Source organism: Cnephaeus nilssonii (genome assembly GCF_951640355.1).
Source record: "Cnephaeus nilssonii genome assembly, chromosome: 10".
Classification (NCBI taxonomy): Eukaryota; Metazoa; Chordata; class Mammalia; order Chiroptera; family Vespertilionidae; genus Cnephaeus; species Cnephaeus nilssonii.
This window is the reverse complement of record NC_137081.1, coordinates 86,581,141-86,607,169: the sequence shown is the minus strand read 5'-3', so window position 1 is coordinate 86,607,169 and position 26,029 is coordinate 86,581,141. Positions and strand designations below refer to the sequence as shown.

The 26,029-nt window shown below is 42.8% G+C and overlaps 2 protein-coding genes across 2 annotated transcripts; one reads left to right on the top strand and one right to left on the bottom strand.

Moving 5' to 3' along the window:
• Positions 1-275: 275 nt before the first annotated feature.
• On the bottom strand, positions 276-10,454 carry TSN (translin). The gene is made up of 6 exons (XM_079782301.1): positions 10,049-10,454; positions 8,825-8,918; positions 7,493-7,589; positions 4,827-4,942; positions 4,081-4,160; positions 276-789 (listed from the first exon to the last, which is right to left on the bottom strand). The coding sequence occupies exons 1-6, from the start codon at positions 10,112-10,114 to the stop codon at positions 556-558; spliced, it is 687 nt and encodes a 228-aa protein (XP_079638427.1). The 5' UTR covers positions 10,115-10,454; the 3' UTR covers positions 276-555.
• Positions 10,455-17,628: 7,174 nt separating this feature from the next.
• Positions 17,629-25,657, top strand: NIFK (nucleolar protein interacting with the FHA domain of MKI67). The gene is made up of 7 exons (XM_079783256.1): positions 17,629-17,779; positions 18,548-18,691; positions 21,439-21,547; positions 22,767-22,978; positions 24,189-24,254; positions 24,373-24,444; positions 25,165-25,657. The coding sequence occupies exons 1-7, from the start codon at positions 17,675-17,677 to the stop codon at positions 25,348-25,350; spliced, it is 894 nt and encodes a 297-aa protein (XP_079639382.1). The 5' UTR covers positions 17,629-17,674; the 3' UTR covers positions 25,351-25,657.
• Positions 25,658-26,029: the final 372 nt, after the last annotated feature.

The window sequence follows — 26,029 nt, the reverse complement described above, 5'->3', positions numbered from 1 at the left end:
AAAAGTATCTGTTGAACTTGACTTTGCAGTTTAATTCTATGTTTTGAAGGCAGTGAGAGAACCCTGGAGCTATTAACTCCCTTGTAAAAAATCTCACCATCTGATTTACTCACCTGGCTTATGAGAGGAAAATGTAAAGTAAGTGTCCTTTGGTTGGCAACCATCCTTTCTAATAACCTGCTTGCATACCTGTGTATGGGGCTACTTTGGATATAGAAAATACCGAGGATCACAAGACAATAAACTTCTCAATCAGGACATCAACAGCATCAGGGTAAGCAGGAAATAAACTTTACCAAGAGACTGACATTTGCGCTTTTGACAGAACTGAATTACAGAGCAAATTCACTGAAACAACAACAACAAAAACCTGTCTTGTAAAGGCTGATCTTTAACCCCAAAGAAGTGTTCCAATTCTGATACACACACCACACAACTGGCTAAGAAAATAAAGCGCGGTGCTTAGCAACAGGACACCGTAACTACAGTGAGCGGCCCTGCGCTCACGCTCACTGGCAACCACTGAGGTCAGCAAGGCCAGGCCTGGAGAGTCTCCTATTTCTCCACACAAGCGGCTGCTGTCTCCTTATTGAAGCCTCGGATGGAGAGATCATAGACCACCTCCTCCACTTTCTTCACATCGTACTTCAAGCCATCGTAGCGCTTCCTCAGGGAGTCGTTTTTCAGGTTGAGGAGGCGGAACCCGGAATCCAGCTCATTGATGAAGGTGGAGATGTGAAGGGGCCGGGAGTAGTCTCCAGCAGTCACACTGTTGACAGACAGCCTTGACTATACAAGGAAAGAGAGATTGGGATGTGTTACAACGTGGCTCCACCTTAGCATGCCCTCCAAATCACAACTACAAGACCCTCAGGCCACAACACTTTCACATATTATCTTTGATAAAAACATTTTTGACAAAGGCTTAATATTACTACTAACTTAAGAAATCATTTCCCTTTTATTAGAGTTTCTATGGGCTACAATTTACTCTACATAAATATTATTTGTAAACCCACAGTGAACACCCTTTATAACAGCTTTATTTTCATCTTTAGAATTATTTTCATAACATACTTCTCAGGAAAGAGACTAAGAAGATAAAAGCAAGAATAATTAATATAGTTATGTAGATAAGTTGTTCTCCAAAACAATTTTATGAGTTAACACAGTTACCAGGAATATGTTTTTCCACTACTTTGAAACAAAGAGGTATAATCATCTTTTAAAAATTCACACATTAGCAAATATGCACCTCGTCAGAATTGGCATTTCCCTGATGACTAGCAAAACTCATACCGTGCACAGTCAACAACTATCTGGTGACCAACAGATGGCTTCTAAATGAATCAGACTTCCGGGATTTTTGTACCCATTGTAAAAAATGACAGTGAAGTGGCAAGGTGAAAAAAACAAACGGCTCCAGGACCAGACAACTTCACAGCTGAATTCTACCAACATTCAAAGAAAATTTAATACCTTTCCATCTCCAACTCTTCCAAAATATTGAAGAGGAAAGAATGAATGTTTCCTAACTCAGCCAACATTATTTGGAAAGCAAAACCAGGCAGGAACCACACACATACACACACACACACACACACACAGATTACAGGCCAATATCTCTGATAAACATAGATGCAAAAGTCCTCCACAGCCAAAACCGGTTTGGCTCAGTGGATAGAGCGTCGGCCTGCGGACTGAAGGGCCCCCCGGGTTCGATTCCGGTCAAGGGCATGTACCTTGGTTGCGGGCACATCCCCAGTAGGGGGTGTGCAAGAGGCAGCTGATCGATGTTTCTCTCTCATCGATGTTTCTAACTCTCTATCCCTCTCTCTTCCTCTCTGTAAAAAATCAATAAAATATATTTTTAAAAAAAAGAAATAAAGTTTCGGGGGGGGGGGGTTGAGGACAAATATGTGATACCTTAATCAATAAAGTAATTAAAAAAAAAAAGAAAGTTTCAGAACACAAAATCAACATACAGAAATCTGTTGCATTTCTATATGCTAACAATGAACTATCAGAAAGATTAATAAAGAAAAACAATCCCATTTATAACTGCAATAGAAAAAATAAAATACCTAGAAATAAGCAAAGGAAAGGAAACACTTGTACACTGAAAAGGATAAGACATTCTTTCTTGAAAGAAATTAAAGACCAAAAAAAATGAAAAAAACACTGTGTCCATGGACTGGAAGAATTAACATTGTTACAATGTCCATATTACCTAGAGCAATCTACAGATTCAACGCAATCCCTATTAAAATCCTAATGGCATAACAAAAGAAATCCTCCAATTTTGGAACCACAAAAGACCCCAAATAGAACGCCTGAGGAAAAAAGAACACAGCCAGAGGTATCACACTACCCGATTTCAAACTACACTACAAAGCTACAATAATCAACAGTATGGTAATGGCAGAAAAACACACACAGAGACCAATGGAACAGAACTGAGCCCAGAAATAATCCCAGACGTATATGGACAAGTAACTTACAACAAAGGAGACAAGAATATACAATGGAGGAAGTTTCTTCAATAAAGTTGGGAAAACTGGATGCCCTATGCAAAAGAATGAAACTAAACTATTGTACACCAAACATAAAAATTAACTCAAAATGGACTAAAGACCTGAGTGTTAGCCCTGAAACAATAAAATACACAGACAATAATATAGGCACTAAGCTCCTGGTCATCAGTCTTAGTGGTGTTTTTGTGAATTTGACTCCAAGGCAAGAGAAACAAAAATAAACAAATGGGACATCATCAAACCAAGCTTTTGCACAGCAAGGGAAGCCATCAACATCCAAGGCAACCAACCAAAGAGAACAAGATATTTGCAAATGGTACTTACAATAAGGTACTAATATAAAAAATATATAAAGAACTCACACAACTCAACAACAAAAACAACCTAATTAAGAATGGGCAGGCCCTGGCCAGTGTAGCTAAGTGGTTAAAGCAGCGGCCTGTGCACCAGAGGGTCTCATGTTCAGTTTCCAGTCAAGGAGCACGCCCCTCAGTTGCGGGTTCACTCCCCACCCCTGGTCGGGGTGCATGCAGAGGCAACCAGTCGATGTGTGTCTCTCACATCGATGTCTATCTGTCTGTCTGTCTGTCTGTCTCTCTCCCTCCCTCCCTCCCTCCCTCCCTGTCTCCTTACCTCCCTTCTACACTCTCTGAAAAGCAAAGGAAAAAACATCCTCAGGTGAGGATTAACAAAGACACACAAACATGGGCAGAGGCTCTGAATAGCCATGTTTCCGAGGAAGACATACAGATGGCTGACAGACACAGGAAAAGATGCTGAACATCACTAATCATCAGGGAAATGCAGGTCAAAATCACAATGACATATCACTTCACACCTCTTCACACCTGTTAGAATGGCTATTATCAAAGAAATAGGAGATAACAAATGCTGGGGAGGATGTGAAGGAAAGGGAATCCTCATACATTATTAAAGAGAAAGTAAATTGGTGCAGCCACCATGAAAAACAGTATGGAGATTCCTCAAAAAACTAAGAAGCGAACTATTATGGTCCACCTATTCTACTTCTGGGTATTTATCCAAAGAATATAAAAACATTAATTTGAAACTTTATTTTTTTAACAGCCAAGATATATAAAAAAATTAAGTGTCCACGGATGGATGAATAAATAAAGAAGTGGTATATATACAATGGAATACCACGCAGCCATTAGAAAGAATGAAATCTTGCCATTTATGTCAACATGGGTGGACCTTGAGGGTATTATGGCAAGAGAAATAAGAGGGAGAAAAATAAATGCTCTCCCTTATATGTGGAAACGTAAAAAAAAAAAAAAGCAAAACATAAACAAACTCACAGATACACACAACAGACTGGTGTTTAACGGAGGGGACATTGGGAAGGGGGAGTGAAAGGGGTCAAATACATGGTGACAGAAGGAAACCAGACTTTGGTGGTGAGCATGCAATCGAGTATATAGATATCAAGCTACAATGCTGTACACCTGAGATTTATATGTTAGTATTAACCAATTAACAGTAAAAAAGAAAAAGAAAGAAAATGGCAAATTACTAAGTATATTACCAGTTCACTAGCAAGAATTAGAACTCCTGAGAGATAATCTTCTACATCCAGATGAAATCCTTTCTCCCGATCTGGCTCAACTAAAAAAAATATCAAAACAAAAATGAGGTCATAATATGAATATAATTTAAGCCTTAGCATATTTTTAAATGTGTGAAAAAGGATGAAACATTTAAAACAATCTTTTGTTTCCTAGTAATTCTTATTTTTCAATTACAGTTGACATACAATATTAACCTTGGCAACTAGACCTCATTGAGAATTTTTCTAGCTCTCAAGCAAAATTCAATTTTCCTGTCCACTTTTCTCTTAAAAAGTAATACCACAAAAAATGTCAGAGAATATCTGTTTTTAGAAGAGACAGGAAGAAGCCACAATATCTGCAACTGACTTCAAATGGTTGACAAGCGCACACAAATGCACACATGCACACACAGACACACCAAGTGAGGAGACTAAGCAGATGTGGCAAAATGTTAAGAGTAGTGAGTCTAAGTGAGCTGTAAACAGGCATTCACTGTATTATTATTCTAACTTTTCTACAGCCTTCACATTTTTAAAAACTAAATTTTATAAATACAACACCCAAGTACAAAGAGCAGCCACTACATATTTTAGGTTTTGTGTTTCCAAGTAACTGGTTTTCCATCTAGTTCTCATTTGTTATAATAGAAAGTATAAGCCAACAAAAATTAACCTATCAATTAGTACTGCTTCTGCAGATCAATACTAATGAAGACACTTACTGCCGAGAATTTCTGTCACTGCTTCTCGAGTCACTAGTGTTTCTGATTCCAAGTACACAACAAACGCTGCCAAGAAGACCAGCCGCTGCAACACAAACCTCCAGTGCTCATGAAATCTACATAAAGACAAGCACATAGGTTGAGGGACCAGGGGCCTTAAAAAAGACAGGTTTAGTACAGTCAAGTTCAAACACTTTTTTTTAAATGTATTTTATTGATTTTTTACAGAGAGGAAAGGAGAGGGAGAGAGTTAGAAACATTGATGAGAAACATCAATCAGCTGCCTCCTGCACACCCCCTACTGGGGATGTGCCCGCAACCAAGGTACATGCCCTTGACTGGAATCAAACCTGGGACCCTTGAGTCCGCAGGCCGACGCTCTATCCACTGAGCCAAACTGGTTAGGGCAAGGTCAAACATTTTAGAATTGGAATTCTTTTTCAAATAAAATTTTACATGAAACCCCAACATATGAAACATGTAAGAGCAATCTGACATTTAAATATATTAAATAGATTTAGTGTAAATTTCACAAGTTCAAATTTATAATTATAAATTAAAAGTTTAATAAATAAGCATGATTCAATTTTATGAATACAAAAATTTACAGCTGAAGATTATGGAAGATTATCTACACTAATAAAAGAGTAACATGCCCTGACCAGTTTGGCTCAGTGGATAGAGCGTCGGCCTACGGACTGAAGGGTCCCAGGTTCGATTCCAGTCAAGGGCATGTACCTTGGTTGCGGGCACATCCCCAGTAGGAGGTGTGCAAGAGGCAGCTGATCAATGTTTCTCTCCCATCGATGTTTCTGACTCTCTATCCCTCTCCCTTCCTCTCTGTAAAAAATCAAAAATATATATATATATTTTTTAAAAAGTAACATGCTAATTGACCATACCTTTGCAACGCCCACCAGCCAATCAGGAGTGAGTATGCAAATTAACCCAACAAAGATGGCAGCCCCCAGCCACTCCAGGCCTCTGGGCAGCATGGGAAGGCGGGAAGGCGGCTCCGGCCAGAGCGAAGGCGGTGCACGCAGCCAGGGGAAGGAAGGCCCATTCTTGCACAAATCTTTGTGCATCGGGCCTCTGGTGTTCTTAATAAATAAGAACAATGATAGTGCTCTGAGAAAAATAAACATTGGCCACTGAAGACTGAGGAGAAACAAAATTGTACATCAACTTCAACACCTAACTCATTCCTACATTTTGAGTGTAGGATATCAAGAAAATCCTGATTCACACATATAAGTAATAACTACCATTTGCCATCACTACATAGACTTAAAACCTCAGGGATACTACAGTTAAACTGAGCCAGAAACCTGGAAACGAAATAGGAAATTTGACAACTTCTGGATATTTATGCTATGTCTCCCGTGGCAACAATTAAGAAAAAAATTTCAACACAATGCAGACCAAACAGAACCTTCTGAGGGCCAAATCAGCCACAGGGCAGCCTGTGTATGACTCCAAATTACATGGTCTCTAAAGACCCTGACAATTCTATCCTCCTACTTTTCTAAGCTTCCGTTACTACCTTTGCAAGGTTTGGCAAACTTTCTCTGTGAAGGGCCAGATAACAAATATTTTAGGCTTTGCAGGTCACTTTCAGTCTGTTACATATTCTTATTTGGCTGTTTTTCTTTTTTTAACAGCTTTAAAATAAAGAAGCAATTCTTAGCTTCGAGAGGCAGCAGGCCACAGGTGGTTTGCAATTCCTGCCTTAAAAAATCTTGTGAGGTTGTTCTATCCACTTCCCACATACATGTCCTATTTATTGCCCATAAACACGTCTTAAATGAATATCTTTTTCAGTAAGAAAATAAACATAAGTAGATATTTTAGGTTCTTATTTACCATATTTCATCAACATCCATTTAATATCTGTGAAATCAGGATGCATTTTACAATCTACATGTTTCACAATTATGATTGGCAACAATTTTTCTTTCATAAAACAACATATACTTTAAAATAACTGGTGGTGTAAATCCAGCAACATACAGCATAAAATATTGGATAAATATGTTACTTGGCAGTGAAAGTCAAGCTTTAAGGTAAATCTTAACTCCATAACCTTAATAGCAGATATGGTTCATCCAACTTCACAAGCAACTTGAATATACTAAAAAGATATTCTTTATTTTGCCGAAACCGGTTTGGCTCAGTGGATAGAGCGTCGGCCTGTGGACTGAAAGGTCCCAGGTTCGATTCCGGTCAAGGGCATGTATGTACCTTGGTTGCAGGCACATCCCCAGTAGGGGGTGTGCAGTAGGCAGCTGATCGATGTTTCTCTCTCATCGATGTTTCTAACTCTCTATCCCTCTCTCTTCCTCTCTGTAAAAAATCAATAAAATATTTTTTTTAAAAAAAGATATTCTTTATTTTGACCTCATACAAGGAATATTTTGTTTTTAACTGCTTTTTCATTGCAAAAATTATACATGATCTTTAAGAAAATTTTGAAAATGAAAGGGAAGAAAATAGCACCAATTTTGTCACCGTTCAAATACTGCCATTAATAGTTTGATTACTTTCTTTTTGTTGCTTCTTCTACATAGAGGGATTTTTACCTAGTGCTAAGCAATCATTCAGTACATATCATTTTTCTGCCTTTTTTTAACTTAACATTATAAAATAATGCTACTTTTCTTACAAACCTGTAATACTGTTCAGCAGGGAACTTGGTCTTCAAAGACATTAGATGTGTTTTCACAGTACCAAAATGTTCTCGAGCTTTCAAACACCTCTTTGGAACTGATCACACAAAAAAAAACAAACGATAATCAAACATCATAATGAAAGACCAAATTTCAAATACTTAATATTGCTTAATACTTACTATCGCTTAATAATCTATGCAGTCTACCTGGAAATAAATCAACTTTTTTAAAAAGCTCATGACCAAATATAGGGTATGAATCTCTGCTTTTCAACCTGGCTTTCAAATTTTCATCTCTAGTTCCCCTACTGATGAACCACTACTGAAAAATAAACAAAAACTTGCTGAAAGGGAATGTTAGGAAACACATCGTAAGCTATCAGAAATGACCTCATCCCTAAGGGGCTGCACACCAGATGCATTCCTAGGCGGTCCTCAAAAGAGGTTTAAAATGGATCTGCTTCTAGCTCTCATATTTGGTCAAAAAGAATTCTTACCAATTATTCTCAATCAGGCTGACCAACTACATATCATGGAGAAAAATTACTTGCCTCTGATACCTATAAACTACTTTATTATATCATTCCCTATCTGAAAATGTATTTCAGCTTTTTCAGTTGTGCTTACAATAGAGGTTCCATGTCTAAATTTATCATAGTTGATCTCCATCCATTCAAGGGACTAACTGTACACACATTCAGAACATTTTACAGTCCTGGCCTGCTTGGCTCAGTGGATAGAGCGTTAGCCTGCGGACTGAGGGGTCCCGGGTTCGATTCCGGCCAAGGGCACATGCCTGGGTTGCGGGCTCGATCCCCAGTGGGGGGGGGGGGGGGTGCAGGACAGCCAGTCAATGATTCTCTCTCATCATTGATGTTTCTATCTCTCTCTCCTTCTCCCTTTTCCTCTCTGAAATCAATAAAGAAACATTTAAAAAAAAAAAGAACATTTTACAGTAGCCATTCATATCTACAAATGCATATTAAACCATATGCAATATATGAAAGGTTTGGTGTGGTTTTGAAGCGCTAAATAAAAGTTGCTAAATACACAAGTGAACTATGATATACTACTATCATCAGCAGCAGAACTTCATCAAATAGAAAACATTCCATATTACGTGAAAGTGGAAAATCAATCAAAACACAGAATTCTGTAAGCCTGTAAAAACGATAAACTCACCTACTCCAATTTTTATACACCATAAAGTATGAGGAACATTTCTCATAATGAAATGACACAGAGCTGAAATGTTGTTTGGATGGTAAAACTCTTTAAATGAGATTGATGAACTGGATTAAAACCTCAAAAGTCAAAACAAAATACTTACTGTCCTGAAACCCAGCACCCTGATGGACCCCTTGCAGTAGAGTTAAAATCTCCCGAGCTGTTTGTTCTAAACTCTGCACTACTTTTCGGATTTCCTAGAAAGAATTAAAAACCAAAATATCACGTAAGTTCAACATCATTATTATCATAGCCTCCAACCAAATATGCTAGGTAGCATGTTTGATTTATGACACCTTCACATACATTGAAAACACTAACAATCTTTACAAGGACTGAACTGGAACAGAAAATACCCAGGTTTGAATCCTGACTCTTCCACTTACTTCCTCTATGAGACCTTCAGGAAGTCATCAAAAAGCCTTAGGTTTCTCATTCAACCTTCAAAGGATAGCCACCTCCCCCATCTCAACTATCCCACAGGAACACTACAACACTTCAAGGAGCTGAGGCATCTGAATGCAATTTGTCAAGACAAGAATAAGATGCAACACAAGGGGTGGGTATTTTTCATTCATTCATTTTACAAATATTCACTGAGCACATTTATGTGCTAGGCATTGTGTAAATGCTGGGGAACCAAGTACAGTCCCCTCCTTTCTGGCAGTTCAACTGACATTCAAAAGATAGGAATTGCACAAATCCCTTAAGATGTTAATGCGTTACTAGAAAACATCACAGGCAAGAGGTCATTTGGCCTGTGAAATCCAGGAGATGAATGTGGGAGAACGGGGGGGGGGGGGGGGGGGGGGTGTGTGTGGAAAGAAGCAAGTTTCAGGAACAGCAGAAGGCATGCAAAACTTCTGAGGCAGGAACTACTGGGGAACTAGAGAAATGAAAGGGAGGTAAAGTGACCATAATATAAACAGAAGGTGGGGTAAACTTACATTGATCTCACACACACACACACACACACACACACACACACACACACACACACTTGGATTTTTACCCTACGTGTAATGAGAAGCCACAGGAGCTTTAAAGAGAGGCCCAGGGGTGCCTGAAAGACACCGACAGCACACAAATCGCGCGCCGTCGGAGTCCCAGGGGCTAGCTGAGGCTCTGACGTCCACGAGTGCTGGGAGGGGGAAAGTGGCACTCAGGTGAGGTAGGAGAAGCCGAGGAGACCGGAACGCGGGGCGGGACGAGGGCTCGCCCCAAGCAGAAACCAGAGGGAAGCCCCGGCCCTCGGAGGCTGAGCGGCGGGAAGGACCGGCGGTGGGGCCACCGGAGCAGAGAAAGGGGATGGGGCAAGCAGGCTCACCTCCCGGATGTCCTGCTCGGCAGCCAGAAAGCCCTGCAGCTCCACGAAGATCTCGCTCACAGACATGGCGCCGGCTGCACCGGGATCAGCCAGCGGCGAGGGCGAGGGCGAGGGCGAGGGCGGCCGGCTGGGAGGGCTCCACAGACAAACAGCGCGCCGTCAGTCGCAGGGGCCGCCGCCACCGAAGCCGCCTCGTCGCCGGGCCTTGTGCTACCTCCGTCGCTGGGGTCCTCCCAGGCCCTCGGCGCGCAGGGAGCCGGGCTGCCCGCCGCTGTGCCTGCGGTGCCGCCCGCCTCCTCCGGAGCCAGGCGCGCTCCGAGGGCGGGATCTCCCCACAGGCCTCGCCGGAAACAGCTCGGGGAGGGCGCCTGGGGGCCGATGGGACTGCCGGAAGTGGGGGTGTGGCGTGGCGGTGGGGCCCGCGCTCCTGTTAACGTACACAATGTGTTTTATACCACAGCGTTTGGGGGGTGGCTCAGTACTAAGAGGTGCATATAGACTGTAAAGAGATTGCAGTCGTCCTCTAAGAATAAGAAAGAAAGCAATGCATTAGTATTTCCAAAAAATGCAAGGGGACATAAAGGTATGTGGGACCAAGTGGGTGCAAAATCTTACCCCTGTGCTCTTTAACGCATTCTCTGTATTACCTATTTTTTACGTTACATGACTTTATGCGGGTCGTCAACACTCAAAGAACCCCCAGTCTGGAGTGTGATGAAGAAGGAAACTCCATTCGGTGCCAAACAGCTCACAAGGGCTGGAGCACAATCAGGCACAGCTGTGAAGCCGCCGTGGGCCCGTCCTCTGGCTGCATAGCTCCGCTCTGCTCCATGGCTCTGTCTTGCCCTGCGCTGGATGCCGAGGAAAACACAATCTTCCCTGGAAAAAGAAAAGGGACTTGCAGAGAATGTTGTACAGGCTTGCCCAGCTGGCCTGGCTCAGTGGTTGAGCCTCGACCTATGAACCAGCAGGTCACGGTTTGATTCCCAGTCAGGGCACATGCCTGGGTTGTGGGCTTGATCCCCTATGTGGGTGTGCAGGAGGCAGCCGATCAAGGATTCTCTCTCATCATTGATGTTTCTATTTCCCCCTTCCTCTCTGAAATCAATGAAAATATATTTTTTTAAAAAGGAATCTGTGGTTTAAAAAAAAAAAAAAAGGAATGTTTTACAGGCTTGTGAAGATGCTGATAAAAACACCTCCCTAGGACACCTTCCCGGACTGAAAACAGTAAACAAACTTCCGATTTGGGGCTGAAGTCGAGCAGACATCAGGAGGGTTGTAGTTTGTTAGCTCCTTAGGAGACAATCCTGGCAGATGTCTTCGCAGTATTTTTCCAAAGCCTGTGAAACATTATTAGAGCAAAAGTTATTGTTAGGTTTGATCGAGCAATTGAATCAATACCCCTCCCCTGGGAACTGGCTTTTCAGGTCATTTCACTATGGACATTCCCTTTGACCACATTTCACTTGTGGTGACCACATTCCATTCTCTCCCCTCCAGGTATGCATAAAGAAGTCTCCGCCCTGCCCTAACCAGTTTGCTCAGTGGATAGAGCGTCGGCCTGTGGACTGAAGGGTCCCAGGTTCGATTCCGGTCAAGGGCATGTACCTTGGAGGTGGCTGATCGATCCCTTCCTCTCTGAAAAAAATATATTAAAAAAAAAAAGAAGAAGTCTCCGCCCAGAAAAAGCCCGACAAAAGTCCTTTAAAAGCCACTGACTCCCCTCACTGAGTGCTGGAGCCATCCAGGCTCAGCCACCTGGTGTGCGGATGATCCCTCACCACTCAGGCTTTGTGCGGCAACCTAACAGTTATGAAGAGTTCAAAAGAAGCTTGTTTGAAGGGGAGTAGGGGAGGGAACTTTCTACTAATTATCCTTGTAGAAAAGAGCAGGGAGGAAGGATATACATGCCAGAATGCAGCCTTGAGAGTAACTTATCATGTCTTGCAGTTTGAACCAGAGGAGCTAACAACCTTGGAGTTTAATTACTTAATGCTTCTCATAAATTGAGAAGGCTACAGCAAAGAAAAAGAAAGGCCTTTTTATTTTCTTGTTCTCACCCTCACAATTACTTACACCAACTGAATGATAGCTTCGTGCATATTTTATCTTCTAATGCTTCTATGAAGTTGATACTGTTGTTATAAGTGAAATAACCATGGTAACAAATTAATTGACTTTCCAAAGGTCACAGGAAGCTAGTAAATGCTGAAACTGCGACCCAAATAGTTCATCTCAATCGTTATGCTATTGTCATCTACCTACCATTTAACAATATTTGCAAGAGGCTTTAAATACCTTATCTAACTTGACCTCTCATAGCCCTATGATGTAACAGTTTAGAAAATGTTAGCAACTTGCTCAATCAAACACAATATTTTTTTTTTGCCTATGTACTTCTGATATCCTGTGATCTTTTGTAGTCCAAAAATATAGGCAGAAAAATCTCAAAATTCGCAACAAAAGGATGAAAGTAGCAATAGTAGCTCATTTTTATTGATTTACTACCATCCAAACATCTTTTGTGTATTAACTGACTTTATACAAATCCAAATTCATTTTTTAAATCCTGCAACATTTTTCTCCATGTCACTCAAAGATTGTGACTTTTGGCCTGGTCAGCATAGCTCAGTGGTTGAGCATCAACCTGTGAACCAGGAGGTCACGGTTCGATTCCCAGTTGGGCCATATGCCCAGATTGTGGGCTCAATCCCCAGTAGGGGGTGTGCAGGAGGCAGCCAACCAATGATTCTCTCTCATCATTGATGTTTCTAGCTTTCTCCCCTTCCCTTCCTCTCTGAAATCAATAAAAATATATTTTTTTAAAAAGAAGATTGTGACTTTTAAAATTCTGAGAGGAGTTAGCTTGACATGCAGGCAGACAGGCAGGGGTCCAATGGAAAACAAAGGCACGTGAAATGTAGTCAGGGCCAGACATGGCAGTTTGAGCAAGCCTAATCACAGAAACCAACCATGCAGGAATAACAAAATGTTTTTAGGCTCAGAGCGGGAGGTATGTGAAAGTAGGAAGTGTCTGCAACAATAAGGTGAACTGACCCATAGGGACAGGATAGTTCAGGCCTGTACCTGGGCAAGAACAATTGAGGGAATCAATCAGGTGTTGACAGATATAGAGCAGGCACATATATACCTCTAGACTGATTAGCTTCACTGGCACCATTATTGGGGCCCCTCCCCGTGAGGGAGCTGAACCTACTTGTAAAAAATTTTCCATGCTTTGGCTTAAATCTGCTGGTCTGTGATCTCATTTTTCAGCTTCCTGAGACACAACCCCAGACAAAAACCTCAGTTCGCTGTTCTGGTTATCAATTCTAGCTGAAACAGGTGTTTGCCAAATCACTTTATTTCTGAAAAATCTAAGGTGATTTTCAAGCATAACATAAGGGAGTCTTTTCTCATTTGTCAAGTTAGAATTATTACTACTTATCTCTAAAAGTTATGAGGATTAGCAATAATGTGTATAAAGATTACTTTCTATCTCTAAATTTGACCACTCAGGTGCCTCATAGAAGTGGAATTCATACAATATTTGTCTTTTTGTGACTGGCTTACCTCACTTAGCATAATGACTCAAGATTCATGCATGTTGTACTTGGTGTCAGAATTTCATTCCATTTTAACACTGAATATTCCACTTTATGTATATACTACATTTTATTTATCTATTCATCTGTCAATAGACATTTTGGTTGTCCACCTTTTGGCTAATGTGAATAATACTGCTATGAACATGGATGCAAAATTATCTGCTCGAGTCTCTGCTTTCAATTCTTTTGGGTATATAACCTGAAGTGGAATTGTTGGATCATGTGGTAATACTATGCTTAATTTTTTGAAGAACCTTCATACTGTTTTTATAAGCCCCTTTTTAACAACAATTTTTATTTCACTTACCACACAAGAATTTTAATTCAACATAAAAGTATTTCTAATTTAAAATCTTATGATTATCCATCAATAACCCCCTAAAATTGAATATAAATTAAAGTGCAAATTTTCTTTTATCATAAGGAACTACATGTTAAAATTCCTTCTAGATTATTCAACAGTAATACATGGTTGATCAAAATAACATAAATATATTATTCATTTTATAAATATTAAACAAGAAGAGTAAAGTTTTAATGGGCTGATCTTTAAATCAGATGAATTAAGGCTAAATGTTCTTTTTTAAAAAAAAAGATATTTTTATTGATTTCAGAGAGTAAGGGAGAGGGAGAGAGAGAAAAACATCAATTGTGAGAGAGAATCACTGATCTGCTGCCTCTTGCATGCCCCCTACTGGGGATCAAGCCCAAACCCAGGCATGTGCCCTGACCAGGAATCAAATTGTGACCTCCTGGTTCATAGGTTGATATTCAACCGGCTGGGCTATGTGTTCTTTTTTATTTTTTTCCAATTCATGTAGCTATGGATGAATATTCTATAGATAGATGATAGATAGATAGATAGATAGATAGATAATTAAATTCACAGTAATTATCCCCTGGAGACTTCCCCCATTATTCTTTACAAGACGCAACATGGAAACCTAGGAAACTCTCAGTGTCGAGTCCCACCCGACAACCTCACTGCATTCATTAATCCCACCGGTGCCTTGGCCTCCCCTGGGTCATGGGTTAAGCTTCAGCACTGCTCTTATGCTCCTTATGGCAGCTGCAGCCCAGTTCCAACTCAAAAGGCTCTGGCTTCACCAACAACTTCCCAGGGGTCTGTGCACAGAACCTGAAAGGGTGTGAGGTTAACACTCCAGGGGCAAACTCTGACCAGTGAAAAGCAGGTATGGTTACAGGCCCACAGATAAATTCCTTGCCCTTTCTCTTCCTAACAGACTCTTCTAAGAACCAACAGCTCCAAGCAGTTTTTCCATAAATGCAGAAATGGCCCGTGTAGCCGAAACCGGTTTGGCTCAGTGGATAGAGCGTCGGCCTGCGGACTGAAGGGTCCCGGGTTCGATTCCAGTCAAGGGCATGTACCTTGGTTGCGGGCACAACCCCAGTCGGGGGTGTGCAGGAGGCAGCTGCTCGATGTTTCTAACTCTCTATCCCTCTCTCTTCCTCTCTGTAAAAAAATCAATAAAATATATTTTTGAAAAAAAGAAAAAAAAAAAGAAATGGCCCATGTATCTGAGCAACCAACTGGGTTTTTTGCAAGACTGTGACAAGTGTAACAATGCACCATGTTGTATTTGCGTTCTGTCTCTTGCTGCCTCCTTCCATTTGTCCTTTACTCTCCATGGCCTGAGATTCACCCATCCACCCAATAATATGTTGGCACCTAATCTTTTCTTTAGACTTTGCCTTCTTGAGAATTCAGTCTGATATTCATGAAGGTAAGTAGAAGGAATGGAAGAAGTTCTCTTATAGCAATTTCACTTAAATTATTCGCTTGATATTGACCAAAATAACAGTGGTTTATCATCCAATATTGTTTTTAATAATTATTGTTATGTTTTTAATAACATAGGCTTCCATCAATGCTTTTGAAAGTGAAGAAAGAATTAGACACAAACTTACAAAAAAACAACTTACAAAACGTTGTGTTATCAGCCATTAGATTATTTTTGTAGCTTTGGACCATAGGAGTGGTCTCTGGTTGCCCGGTACCTGGCCCTGGAGTGATGGAGAGCAGAGGGAATAGTGGTTGGTGTGTGAGAGTTGGACCAAGAGGAGGCGCATGAGAGACATGGCAGGCGGGGCCTGTGCTGTCTCCAAGAATTGACTAGCCCTGAAAGGACAGTCTCTCCCAGCCAGACAGCTTTTGAAGGTGTCAAAACATCATAAAATACAGAAAACACCTGACTAATCCAGGTTGGGAAGAGGGCATTACGCTATGGACTGCAGGCCCTGCCGGGCCCCAGGTGTTAGAGAGTGGGAATTTTTGAGCATGCTTCCAGAGAGGCCGTGGACTATGCCACAGATAGAGTTGCCAGTGCTGACACCAGGCCAGGCCTTGCGATAGGGTCTCATGGCCCCTTTCCCCTTGCACCTCACAAAATAGCCTTGCGAGATAGAACACTGTCAGCTTTCTGAAGAACAGGATGACCCTGTGAATAACATGGTTGTCATTGGCATGATCTTGATGTTACTTGGGAAAAACTGTTTTGTCTTAGGTTACTTGTTCTGCAAAAACCGGATGTGGTTAATGTGCTTAAAAGTGGTCCTACACAAAGGGTCGCTGCTGCTCTCTGACCTCCCTGTCTGGAAGGCAGAACAGCCGCCGGCCGGCAATAAAGGCTCCCTAAATTTTAATTTGGTTTGGACTCCAGTGGTCTTTACTTACGTTCACTCCACAACATTTGGAGGCCCCAGCAAGATAACCAGCCTTTGCCTGGTTCTGTGACCAGAGCCCACCGGGGTCCCCGGACTCTCCGACCCAGGGGGAGATCTGAGAGACGTTCCTCAGCCCCAGGACTGGTAGAGGTCGGAGACCCTGCCTGCTAAATTTCCTGATTGACTCTGATTGGAGCCGCCTGGATCTGGTTCTTACCGGTAAGAAACTTATTTCTGGTTCTGTTCTGTGGGCGCCCATCTAGGGTCTCTGGAAGGCTGGACACAGCGCTTCTTCCGAGACCAGATCCCGGTGCACGACGGTGCCCGGCGATCCTGTTGGTTGTCTTTGTCTTTTGTTCTGTGTTATTGTGGTCTAACTGTCTCTATCATTAGAATGGGTCAGTCTGCTTCTGTCTGTACTCCCCTGCAATGTTTTTTGAAAATTTTTCAGGCATTCAAGCGGCGAGCGGATGACTACGGAGCTTCCGTTAATGCTTTTGGTTTACAGAAACTTTGTGAGCGGGAATGGCCGACTTTCCCATATCCCAGTGAGTGGCCCCCAGAGGGGTCCACTGATCTAGGGCTGGCATATAACATCCAACGTGCCGTTTTCGACAATCCCGGCCACCCGGACCAAATTCCGTATATCCAAATTTGGATAGACATTCTGATTGATAATCCCAAGTGGCTCCGGGACTGCAAAAGACCTCCCCAGAATAAGGAAAAATTGGGGCAGAGACAGAGAAGGACTATCCTCCTCACTAAACCTCCTCCCAGAGAGACCCAGGGGAAGCCGCCAGTGCCAGCGCTGCAGGGAGAGAGAGACAGAGCGAGTGAGCGGGCGGAGGGGCTGGACGGGAACGGGAGGAGAACAGGGGAGGGAAAGGTGGGCAGGGGTGAGCAGGCCCCTCGGCCCCTCCCAGGGACACGCAGTAAGGGCTCACCAACAAGTGAGTGAACAAAGGAAAAAGAATTAAAGTATGGGTAGCAAGACCTCGAGGTCACGGGTCCTGTTTTGGAATTGCGGTACGGCAATTTCTTAAACATCCCACCTGCCTCTCCCCCGCCCTCCCGACCCCCCGGCGAAACTGGCTGGCCGCAGAGTAGGCGTGAACAAATTACCATCCACCAGAAGCAAAGGGCAGGTGAGAGAGCGAGGCCAAGCGCCGCCTCACCAGCAGGGGGCGCCCGCCCGCCTCGTCGCGCGCTCCGTCCCCGTTCCTGGAGGCGCGGGGCACCTCGGCCGCCTCCACTTCCGCTTGGGCGGAGCCACGGGCTCAGGAACTTCCGGGGCTGCCGCGTGGAGCTCTGCGGCTCGGACGCTGTCGGCATGGCGGTCTTCTCGGGCCCCGCGCAGCCGCTCCTGTCCCTGAACCCGCAGGAGGACGCCAAGTTTCACCAGGAGGTGGCTCAGGCCCGCCGGCGCGCCACTAAGGTGAGCGGCCTCCCGGGCCGGCCTGTGGAGCCCGGCGTCGGTCCCGGCCTCCGGCGCCTCCCGGGGCTCCCAGGGGGGCCCCACCCCGCGGGCCTGGGGGCCGAGGCTGCCCCGAGGCGGGGAGGGGGGCTGATGGGGAGTGACGGCTGGGCCGGGCAGGTCCCGCGGCGGAGCTGAGCGCGGTGGCGCGAGGGGAGGAAAGAGCCGCCGCTGGGATGGCTCCCCCGCCATGACCCCGCGCGAGTCCCCACGCCGCCACCGAATGCCGCGGGGGGGACGGGGTTCTCAGAAGACCGTGCTTGCCAACTTCATTCGCCGAATAGGGCCCCTCTCATCACGTTACATCTGCCGTGGTTTTTAGCTTGAGATACACGCGTGGGATTAAGACGCGTGGAGAGGTTGTCGGCAGCGTGAAGGTTCGCCGTGGTCCGGGAATTTTCGATTGGGCGGGTTCGAATAAACGGCGATCTGCAGACAAAATGGAAGGCCATGTGTATGTGGAGTTGACAGCGTGTGAGAGACCTGCTTGCGCAGCCACGGAGCCCACGTAGAGGAGCTGAGCACCTTCCTGGCGCCGGGTGCTGGGCTGAGAAGGCAGCTGCGTGGCCGTCTTCGTGGCGGGCAGGCGTGGAACAGCTGATCCTTGAGCTCCGCTGCTCCGTGCGTGGAAGAGGCGCTAAGTCTCCTATTGGACTGAGAGCTAGGGTTTTCCAAGTTTGCAATGTGATTTTTTTTTAAAGTATTTTCTTGGTTTTTTTATGTCTTCAGAAACAGAAGCAAGAAAAAGAAAAACTTACTCCCGGAGTAATTTATGTGGGCCACCTACCTCCTGCACTTTACGAAACCCAGATCCGCGCATATTTCTCCCAGTTCGGCACTGTTACGAGATTCAGGCTGTCCAGAAGTAAAAGGGTAAGGTTTTTGTACTAAAGTAGGTTATTTATTTTATTTTTCAAAAGTACATCATCAGCCCTAACCGGTTTGGCTCAGTGGATAGAGCGTGGCCTGCGGACTGGAAGGTCCCGGGTTCGATTCCGGTTAAGGGCATGTACCTTGGTTGCGGGCACATCCCCAGTAGGGGGTGTGCAGGAAGCAGCTGATCGATGTTTCTAACTCTCTATCCCTCTCCCTTCCTCTCTGTAAAAAATCAATAAAATATATATATTTTTTAAAAGGTACATCATCATTGACAGTGTAGAGGGCGTGCTCACATGTTGTTCTTATCAGACTTCACTCCAGAAAGGGTCACGGGTGAGGTTTAAAACCTGAAACAACCAGGAAAACAACATCGGGATTTCTGTAGGTGTTTGTTTTACTGTTGAAGAGAGTAGTTGCCCCAGATCCTCTAATTACAGTTTTGGCAAACGAATCATGTGTGTCCTGCAGCTCCTCAGTCAGCTGCACATGGACTTCGGTTTGAGGAGCAGGTTCACACCTCCTGTGTTAGCCTCGGGTGTATGCCCTCCTGCAATAGCAGAGGTCTGTATAGGGAAGGGTTAAGAATAGGGACACTGAGGCCACACTACCTATGTGCAAGGCCTGGCTTCCATGGGTTACTAGTTGTATGACCTTGGGCAACTTATATAACCTCTCCATGCTTTAGTTTTCTCATTTGCAAAATATGAGTGAAATAGCACCAACGTCCTAGGAGTATCTGATTAAAGATTAGATGGGTTCTTACAGAAAGAGCTGTGTGTGTATGTGTATATATATGTTATTGTTATGTCATCCCTACTTTCTAATTTAAAAAGGTTTATGTGGTTTGTTTCAGTAATAGAGGTCAGTTTACTTTTTTACTGCACACATACACTTTTATTGTAACCACAGAGACCTCTCATTGTTGGAATCTTTATTTTTCTTGATGCAGTTTTTTCACATTTTCCCACTTGAGTTATAACAGATCAAAGTTAAATTTTATATTTTATTTGGCACGTGAGTGGATAGGGTATGCATCCATCTTCCGCTAGTTGTCCTAAAGTCACAGGTATTAAGTTTTGTCAAAGCAACATCTCAACATTAAAGGGGATTTCAAATTTAAAATGCCCTGGTATTTCTCTAATCCTAACCAAAATAATACATTTTCTCTGTGCGCCTCCTCTTTTCCCCCATTTGTCTATTTGTAATGGTTGCTTATTATGTGGGTGAGCTATTTCAAACGGTCTGAAGTCTACCAGAGAATGATTTAGTGACCTTTTTAGATAGCCACCATTTTCCTTTATCAAATGTCAACTTGCTTCAGGTCTTCGTTTTTTCTGAAATAGATTTTAGGTAGATTTGAGGTCCCTTTTGTACCCTTCCCCGGTCCTCTGCACCTTCTCCCATGCCCAGGAAATGACTGTTCATGAAGTCAGTGTTTTTCATTGCTGTATGTGTTTTGGAAATCTTTACTACATGTGTCAGCATAGATTGTATAGTAGTGTTCTCTCTTTCTGCACTTTTATATATTCATTCAACTATCTATTTTGAGCTTTATCCATTTAACTCTAGTACATTAATTGTCATTGCTATGTTCCTCTGCTTGAACATACTCAAGTTTATTTATCTAGCTTCCCACTGAACATTAGGTTTTTTATAATATTTCATTCTTGGGTGAAGCTGCTGGGAACATTGTAAGTTTTATAGGAGGAGTCAGCACACATATACATGTATGTACACATAACTGAAATAAAAGTTCTATGAGACACTACTTAACCTTTCGGTTCAGTTGTTTAACATGACCTTTCTGGCCTAAGTTGATTTTGTTGAGTGTCATTATGGGTTTATTAGCCATTAGAATTCCTTCCTCTGTGAACTGCCTATTCTTATCTTTTGCCTTTCTTATTGTCTTTTTCAAAAAAAAATTTTCTGCCTTTTTTGAGGGTATTTTGTAAATGTTTTTCTTTACTGTAATATAATCATTGTTTCCCCCAGAATTGTATTTTGAAAATGTTCAAGTCTACAGAGAAGTGGAAAGAACAATAATGTAATGAACAACTCTTCCCTCCCCTGGATTCACCCATTATTAACACCCTGACACATTAGCTGTATGTCTCCATAGCTATAAAAACACACACTTTGTTTTACTGAACCTTGGAAGAATGTAGCAGTCATAAAGACTTGAAATACTTCATCGTAAATCTACTTAGGAATCCAGACACGAGATAGGAGTCTAGCACAGCGGTCGCCAACTGGTGGTCCGTGGACTGCTGATGGTCTGTGAGGTCCGAAAGGTTGGCGACCGCTGGTCTAGCATGGACTTGCCGTCTTCACGTATTCCTCAGTAGTCCCAGAAATCTTCAGCTACCACTTTCCCTACCTGTTCTGGGGTCCAGGCACGATTCCTGCATTGCATTGGTTGGTAGAACTCTTCAGCCTGTGTAAGATAGTCTCCTTGCCCTTTTGTACTTCCTTTGTTTTTCTTAACATTGGCTACTTTGAAGAGTTCAAACTGTTAAATCAATTCCAACTGTGGTTATGGACTTACCTGTGTGATCAGATCCCAGGAATACCTCGAGGTCAGTGGCATGTTCAGCCTTTTGGGGATCTTTCCTTTTCCCACAACAGTTTCCACATTGTATGCCATAATGTAATTTGCTAATGGGGCTGGTGTGTTGTTTAAATTAATGGCATTTTAGCAGTTTAGAGTTTAATTGTTTTTGTGGCGAAATTTTTAATTGCAGACTGGAAATAGCAGAGGCTATGCCTTCGTTGAATTTGAATCTGAAGATGTTGCCAAGATAGTTGCTGAAACAATGAACAACTACCTTTTTGGTGAAAGACTCTTGAAGTGTAAGTGCACTTGGCTTCCCATAGGACTGGTTACCTGCTGCTGGGTGGCTGTCGTGTGAAGGACAGATTGCTCAGCTACTTGGACATCCCACTTCATTTCTGGGATGATTCCCTTAAGGATGGTGCAAGGATCAGTTCTAATTAGAATTTTAAAATCTAAACCAGACTGAGCTGTGTTTGTGCTGAGATGGAATTGGGGAGTGATTTTAGGAGCACAGAGGAAGAGCAACTAACCCACCTTAAAGGGTGTGGAAAGCTTCCCTGAGGAAGTGTTTAGATTAAAATCTGGCCCTGGCCTGTTTGGCTCAGTGGATAGAGCATCGGCCTGCGGACTGAAGAGTCCCAGGTTTGATTCCTGCCAAGGGCAAATGCCTGAGTTGAGGTCTCGATCCCCAGTAGGGGGAGTGCAAGAGGTAGCTGATCAATGATTCTCATCATTGATGCTTCTCTCTATCCCTCTCCCTTCCTCTCTAAAATCAATAGATTAAAATCTGGAGTTGAAATAGGAGTGAGCCAGGTTCGGGGGAGGGAATGAAGGTTGAGATCCTGGCTGTGGGGACAGCAAATGCAAAGCTAGAGGTGACTAGCAGTATCTGCCTGTGAGGGACTGTGAGGAGAAGAGCAAGAGATGAGGGGGAAGATGAGGGGAGGCCAGGTCTTTGAAGTCCTTATAAATCTGGGAGTTCGATATGTGTACTAAGGACAGTGGGAAACCATGAATAGGTTCTAGATACGATGGCAGTGAAGTGGGGAGTCACAGTTGAGAGTCAGTCTGAATGGCATTGGTACAGCTCTTCTACCGGAGAAACCATGACAACACCAGACTACAAGTTCACCTACACAGACCAGCGCCGCCGGCTTGACATCCCAGCACAGCCCTGTCTGGGTCCCGGGGCCCTTCAGAGGCAGAGTTAAGTTTCTGGGTGCTTGTGTGTGTGTGTGGGGGGGGGTGTGAATATCCAGGTACCCCAGTCAGGCACATCTGATCAGGCAGCGGATGAGGCTGCCCAGACGGCATCTCTCCAGCATCTCTTTGTTTGGGTTCCTCCTGCCATGACAGAGTCCCAGCAGCCTTGTTGGCATGAGCTCATTCACAGAAAAGAAGGAGAGGAAGGGCTGAGGAGGTGAACTAAAAGGTGACAGAGGACTGCACGTGTGGATCAGTGCTGTGCTGTACCCCTCCCACTTGGTTGAAAACTTGTTTCTTTTTTGCATATAGGTCATTTTATGCCGCCTGAGAAAGTACACGAGGAACTTTTTAAAGAGTGGCATCGTCCGTTTAAGAACCCGTCTTACCCAGCAATGAAACGGTATAATCAGAACCGGACACTTCTTGAAAAGCTGCGGATGGAGGAGCGATTTAAAAAGAAAGAGAAATTACTCAGAAAGAGACTAGCTAAGAAGGGAATTAATTATGATTTTCCTTCATTGGTAAATATTCCTTCAGAAAATATATTTTGTGTTTTTCTTCTTGGAGGTGGGCTTTGTACCCCAGTAGCTGTAACATGATTATGGTTTTCTCTGTAAAGTGTCCAGCTCAGTGCTTACCACATACTAGGGTTTGACTAAATTTTTGAGGCACTGCATTGTAAGTTCTTTCTAAAGTTTGCCAGACCAGATCCTATGATCGACATTGTACAGAAAGGAAATTTCAGAGAGGGGTTAGGTTTTCATGATCTGTTTTAACAGTAAATTATTGAAGTTAAATCACTATTCAAACAAAACCACAATGCTGCTAGATTGCTATTAAGTGTCCTTACCAGAATTAAATGAAGTTTGGTATTACATGGTATTGGTAAACAAGACTATAAATTGGCCATCCTTTTTATGCCATTCCAGTTAAAATTTTGTTTCTTGTTCTTTTAAATTGGAAATAAAGTGCATATCAGATTTCAGCAGTGTCCTCTGTGAATTAAGTGAGCAGGGGTTAGAATAGCAAACCTGCTGGCATGAAGCTGAGTCAGCACAGATGTCACTCAGCAGTCCCCATGTCCTTGCTCTGATTCTCCCTCCCGCTTTCCTGGTAGAGAGCTATGTCTTGCACTACAAAACAAGAGTGCAGGTCACTCGGGTGTGGCTAGGATAGGTAACGATCTTATTTCTTCACTAAATTCTGAGGTTGGTTTGATCTTTCACAGACCCTTTCAGCTTACTTTCAAACAGCTCCTTTGTTGGTAAGCGATGGATGGCATCTCTTCCTAAGTTTATTAGGTCTTTTAGCTTTATCCAGAACCTAGAAGACTGACTACCCCCTTGGGCCCAGTACCGGTTGTTAATTCTTTGCCTAAATCCCAAACATAGTCTCTAACAGTATGTGTTTAAAACTCTGTGTCCCAGGCAGCAGGCCCTGGTCCTCTTACCAACCATTTGGGAGCTGGTCCTCTAAAGCAAGGCCCCGGGCCAGCTCAGGTCTCAGCCCCGCTTCAGCTCCACAGCTTCTGCCCCCAACTCGGCCCCTCTTCTACTGTTTGCCCTTTACTGGAGGTCATTCACTGTGTTTGTGGAGTTTGCTTTTTAAATTGAAATGCTTTCTCATGTAGGAAGGATCTGCTGATAATATGTGTAAGGCTCTAATGGTAAGTTAAAAATGTAAATATGTGATACTGCCAGGTAATAACTTCTTTGTGTTGGTTTACTTAAGGTTTTACGTAAAAAGGAGAAAAGCAAAGCTTCAAACACCGACCTTCAGAAATCCACAAATAGACAGGTAAAGTTTTTCTTTTTTTGCATGCCAGGTGTTAGGGAAAGGTAGACGGGTAAATATATTCAAACTACTAAAACTGATAAATATAGGAATTGATGAAGTTTCTTAAACTTGATTGCAGGTTTTACCTAAGAAGAAGAAGAAGAAGGCTTCAGCAACCCCTAAAACTCCTGAGAATACTGTGGACAGCCAGGTAAAATGGTCTTTAACATTGTGAGAATCAGGGAGTATAATTCAAAAGAGGAGAAGCAGTTCCTGCTACTGCCAGTTTGTTAAAATTTCACAGCCCTAGCTGGTTTGGCTCAGTGGATAGAGCTGGGCCTGCAGACTAAAGGGTCCCCAGGTTTGATTCCAGTCAAGGGTGCATGCCCGGGTTGTGGGCTCGATCCCCAGTAGGGGGTGTGCAGCAGGCAGCTGATCAATGATTCTCTCTAATCATTGACCTTTCTATCTCTCTCTTCCTCCCCCTTTCTCTCTGAAATCAATAAAAATATTTAGAAAAAAACAATTTCACATTTAATTTGTGACTTTAGCAGATATAGTGAGTTTACTAGCAAAAGTTATCATTGTGAGTTTATTACTGCACTTTGTACCTCTTAAGCAAAGTGACTGAGTTAGAAGAGAGGAGGCCACTGTTTTTACAAATGTAAGATTAGGGTTTTCTATCTCATACCCTGTAATGGAGCATATTATATTACAATAAATTAGGACTTTTTTATACTAAGTTTGATAAGCACCTAAACTCTTTTTTCTGTGTGATCATGTCACTGAAAGATGGAAACAGGCCTGAAATAACACTGCACAACCTGTGAAAATAGAGGTTCCCACATTTATGTATTATTAGTATTATGTATCATAGCTTATGTATCATAGCTTCCCACATTTATGTATTATTATTTCTTGTTGAATTTAGGGCCCCACACCAGTTTGTACACCAACATTTTTGGATAAACGAAAATCTGAAGTGGCTGAAATGAATGATGATGAAGATAATGAAATAGTTTTCAAACAGCCCTTATCTGGCATAAAAGAACAAACACAAGAGACTAAAACACCTACACTGTCAAGGAAAAAAAGACGAAGAAAAAGCAATCAGTGATTCTGAATGTATTATGAATAATACTTCTTCTGGAAAGTGTGATTTTATTATGAGGACTGTATATCGGAAGAAACACTGTTGGTTCACGTCAATAAGAGGAATTGGTAACTGGCTTGCCTGCCCCAGCTGAAACACAGGTGCGCACACCACCCAGCGGGAGCCAGGCCCACTGCCTCTGCCCCGGTCTCCCAGTTTTCTTCCCAGATTCATACCTGCCTTCAGTGACTGTCTGCATAAAAGCGTCACCATTTACTGCAGGTTTAAATACTAACCTGCAGTGTTTGTTAAATAAAGAAAATAAAACCTTGCTTTATTGTCTACATGGTTCTCTGTGTAGGCTGTGCACATTTAACCCATAAGGGTATTTTAGACTTCAGCATCCAGTGGTCAAAACTGGACATTAAGTACAGTGAGAAGGCAATTCAAGTGTGTATGCTAGTATATGTGTATATGGTCATTTTCCTAATGTTAAGTTAGTTTTTGTTAAGCTAGTATGGATACTAACCACTTCAGTATCATCAATGTGTAATTGTATTTCATGGTTTAAACAGTGACCAGCAAATAAATGTGCTTTTTTTTACAATTTATTTGTATGCAAGTGGGACTTGGGTGTCTTGAAGTAAAATAGTAGGTTTTCACCTCAAATATTTTTAATTTTCTAATGCCTTTGAAATGTGCT

Excerpts from the sequence above, each read along its gene's own strand:
- NIFK (XM_079783256.1), top strand. The coding sequence starts at position 17,675 with ATGGCGGTCTTCTCGGGCCCCGCGCAGCCGCTCCTGTCCCTGAACCCG. Across the intron at positions 18,692-21,438 it reads GGCTGTCCAGAAGTAAAAGG|ACTGGAAATAGCAGAGGCTA; the intron begins GTAAGGTTTTTG and ends TTTTAATTGCAG. Across the intron at positions 24,445-25,164 it reads AGAATACTGTGGACAGCCAG|GGCCCCACACCAGTTTGTAC; the intron begins GTAAAATGGTCT and ends TGTTGAATTTAG.
- TSN (XM_079782301.1), bottom strand. The coding sequence starts at position 10,114 with ATGTCTGTGAGCGAGATCTTCGTGGAGCTGCAGGGCTTTCTGGCTGCC. Across the intron at positions 7,590-8,824 it reads GGGTGCTGGGTTTCAGGACA|TTCCAAAGAGGTGTTTGAAA; the intron begins GTAAGTATTTTG and ends TTGTGTGATCAG. Across the intron at positions 4,161-4,826 it reads AGTGACAGAAATTCTCGGCA|TTGAGCCAGATCGGGAGAAA; the intron begins GTAAGTGTCTTC and ends TATTTTTTTTAG.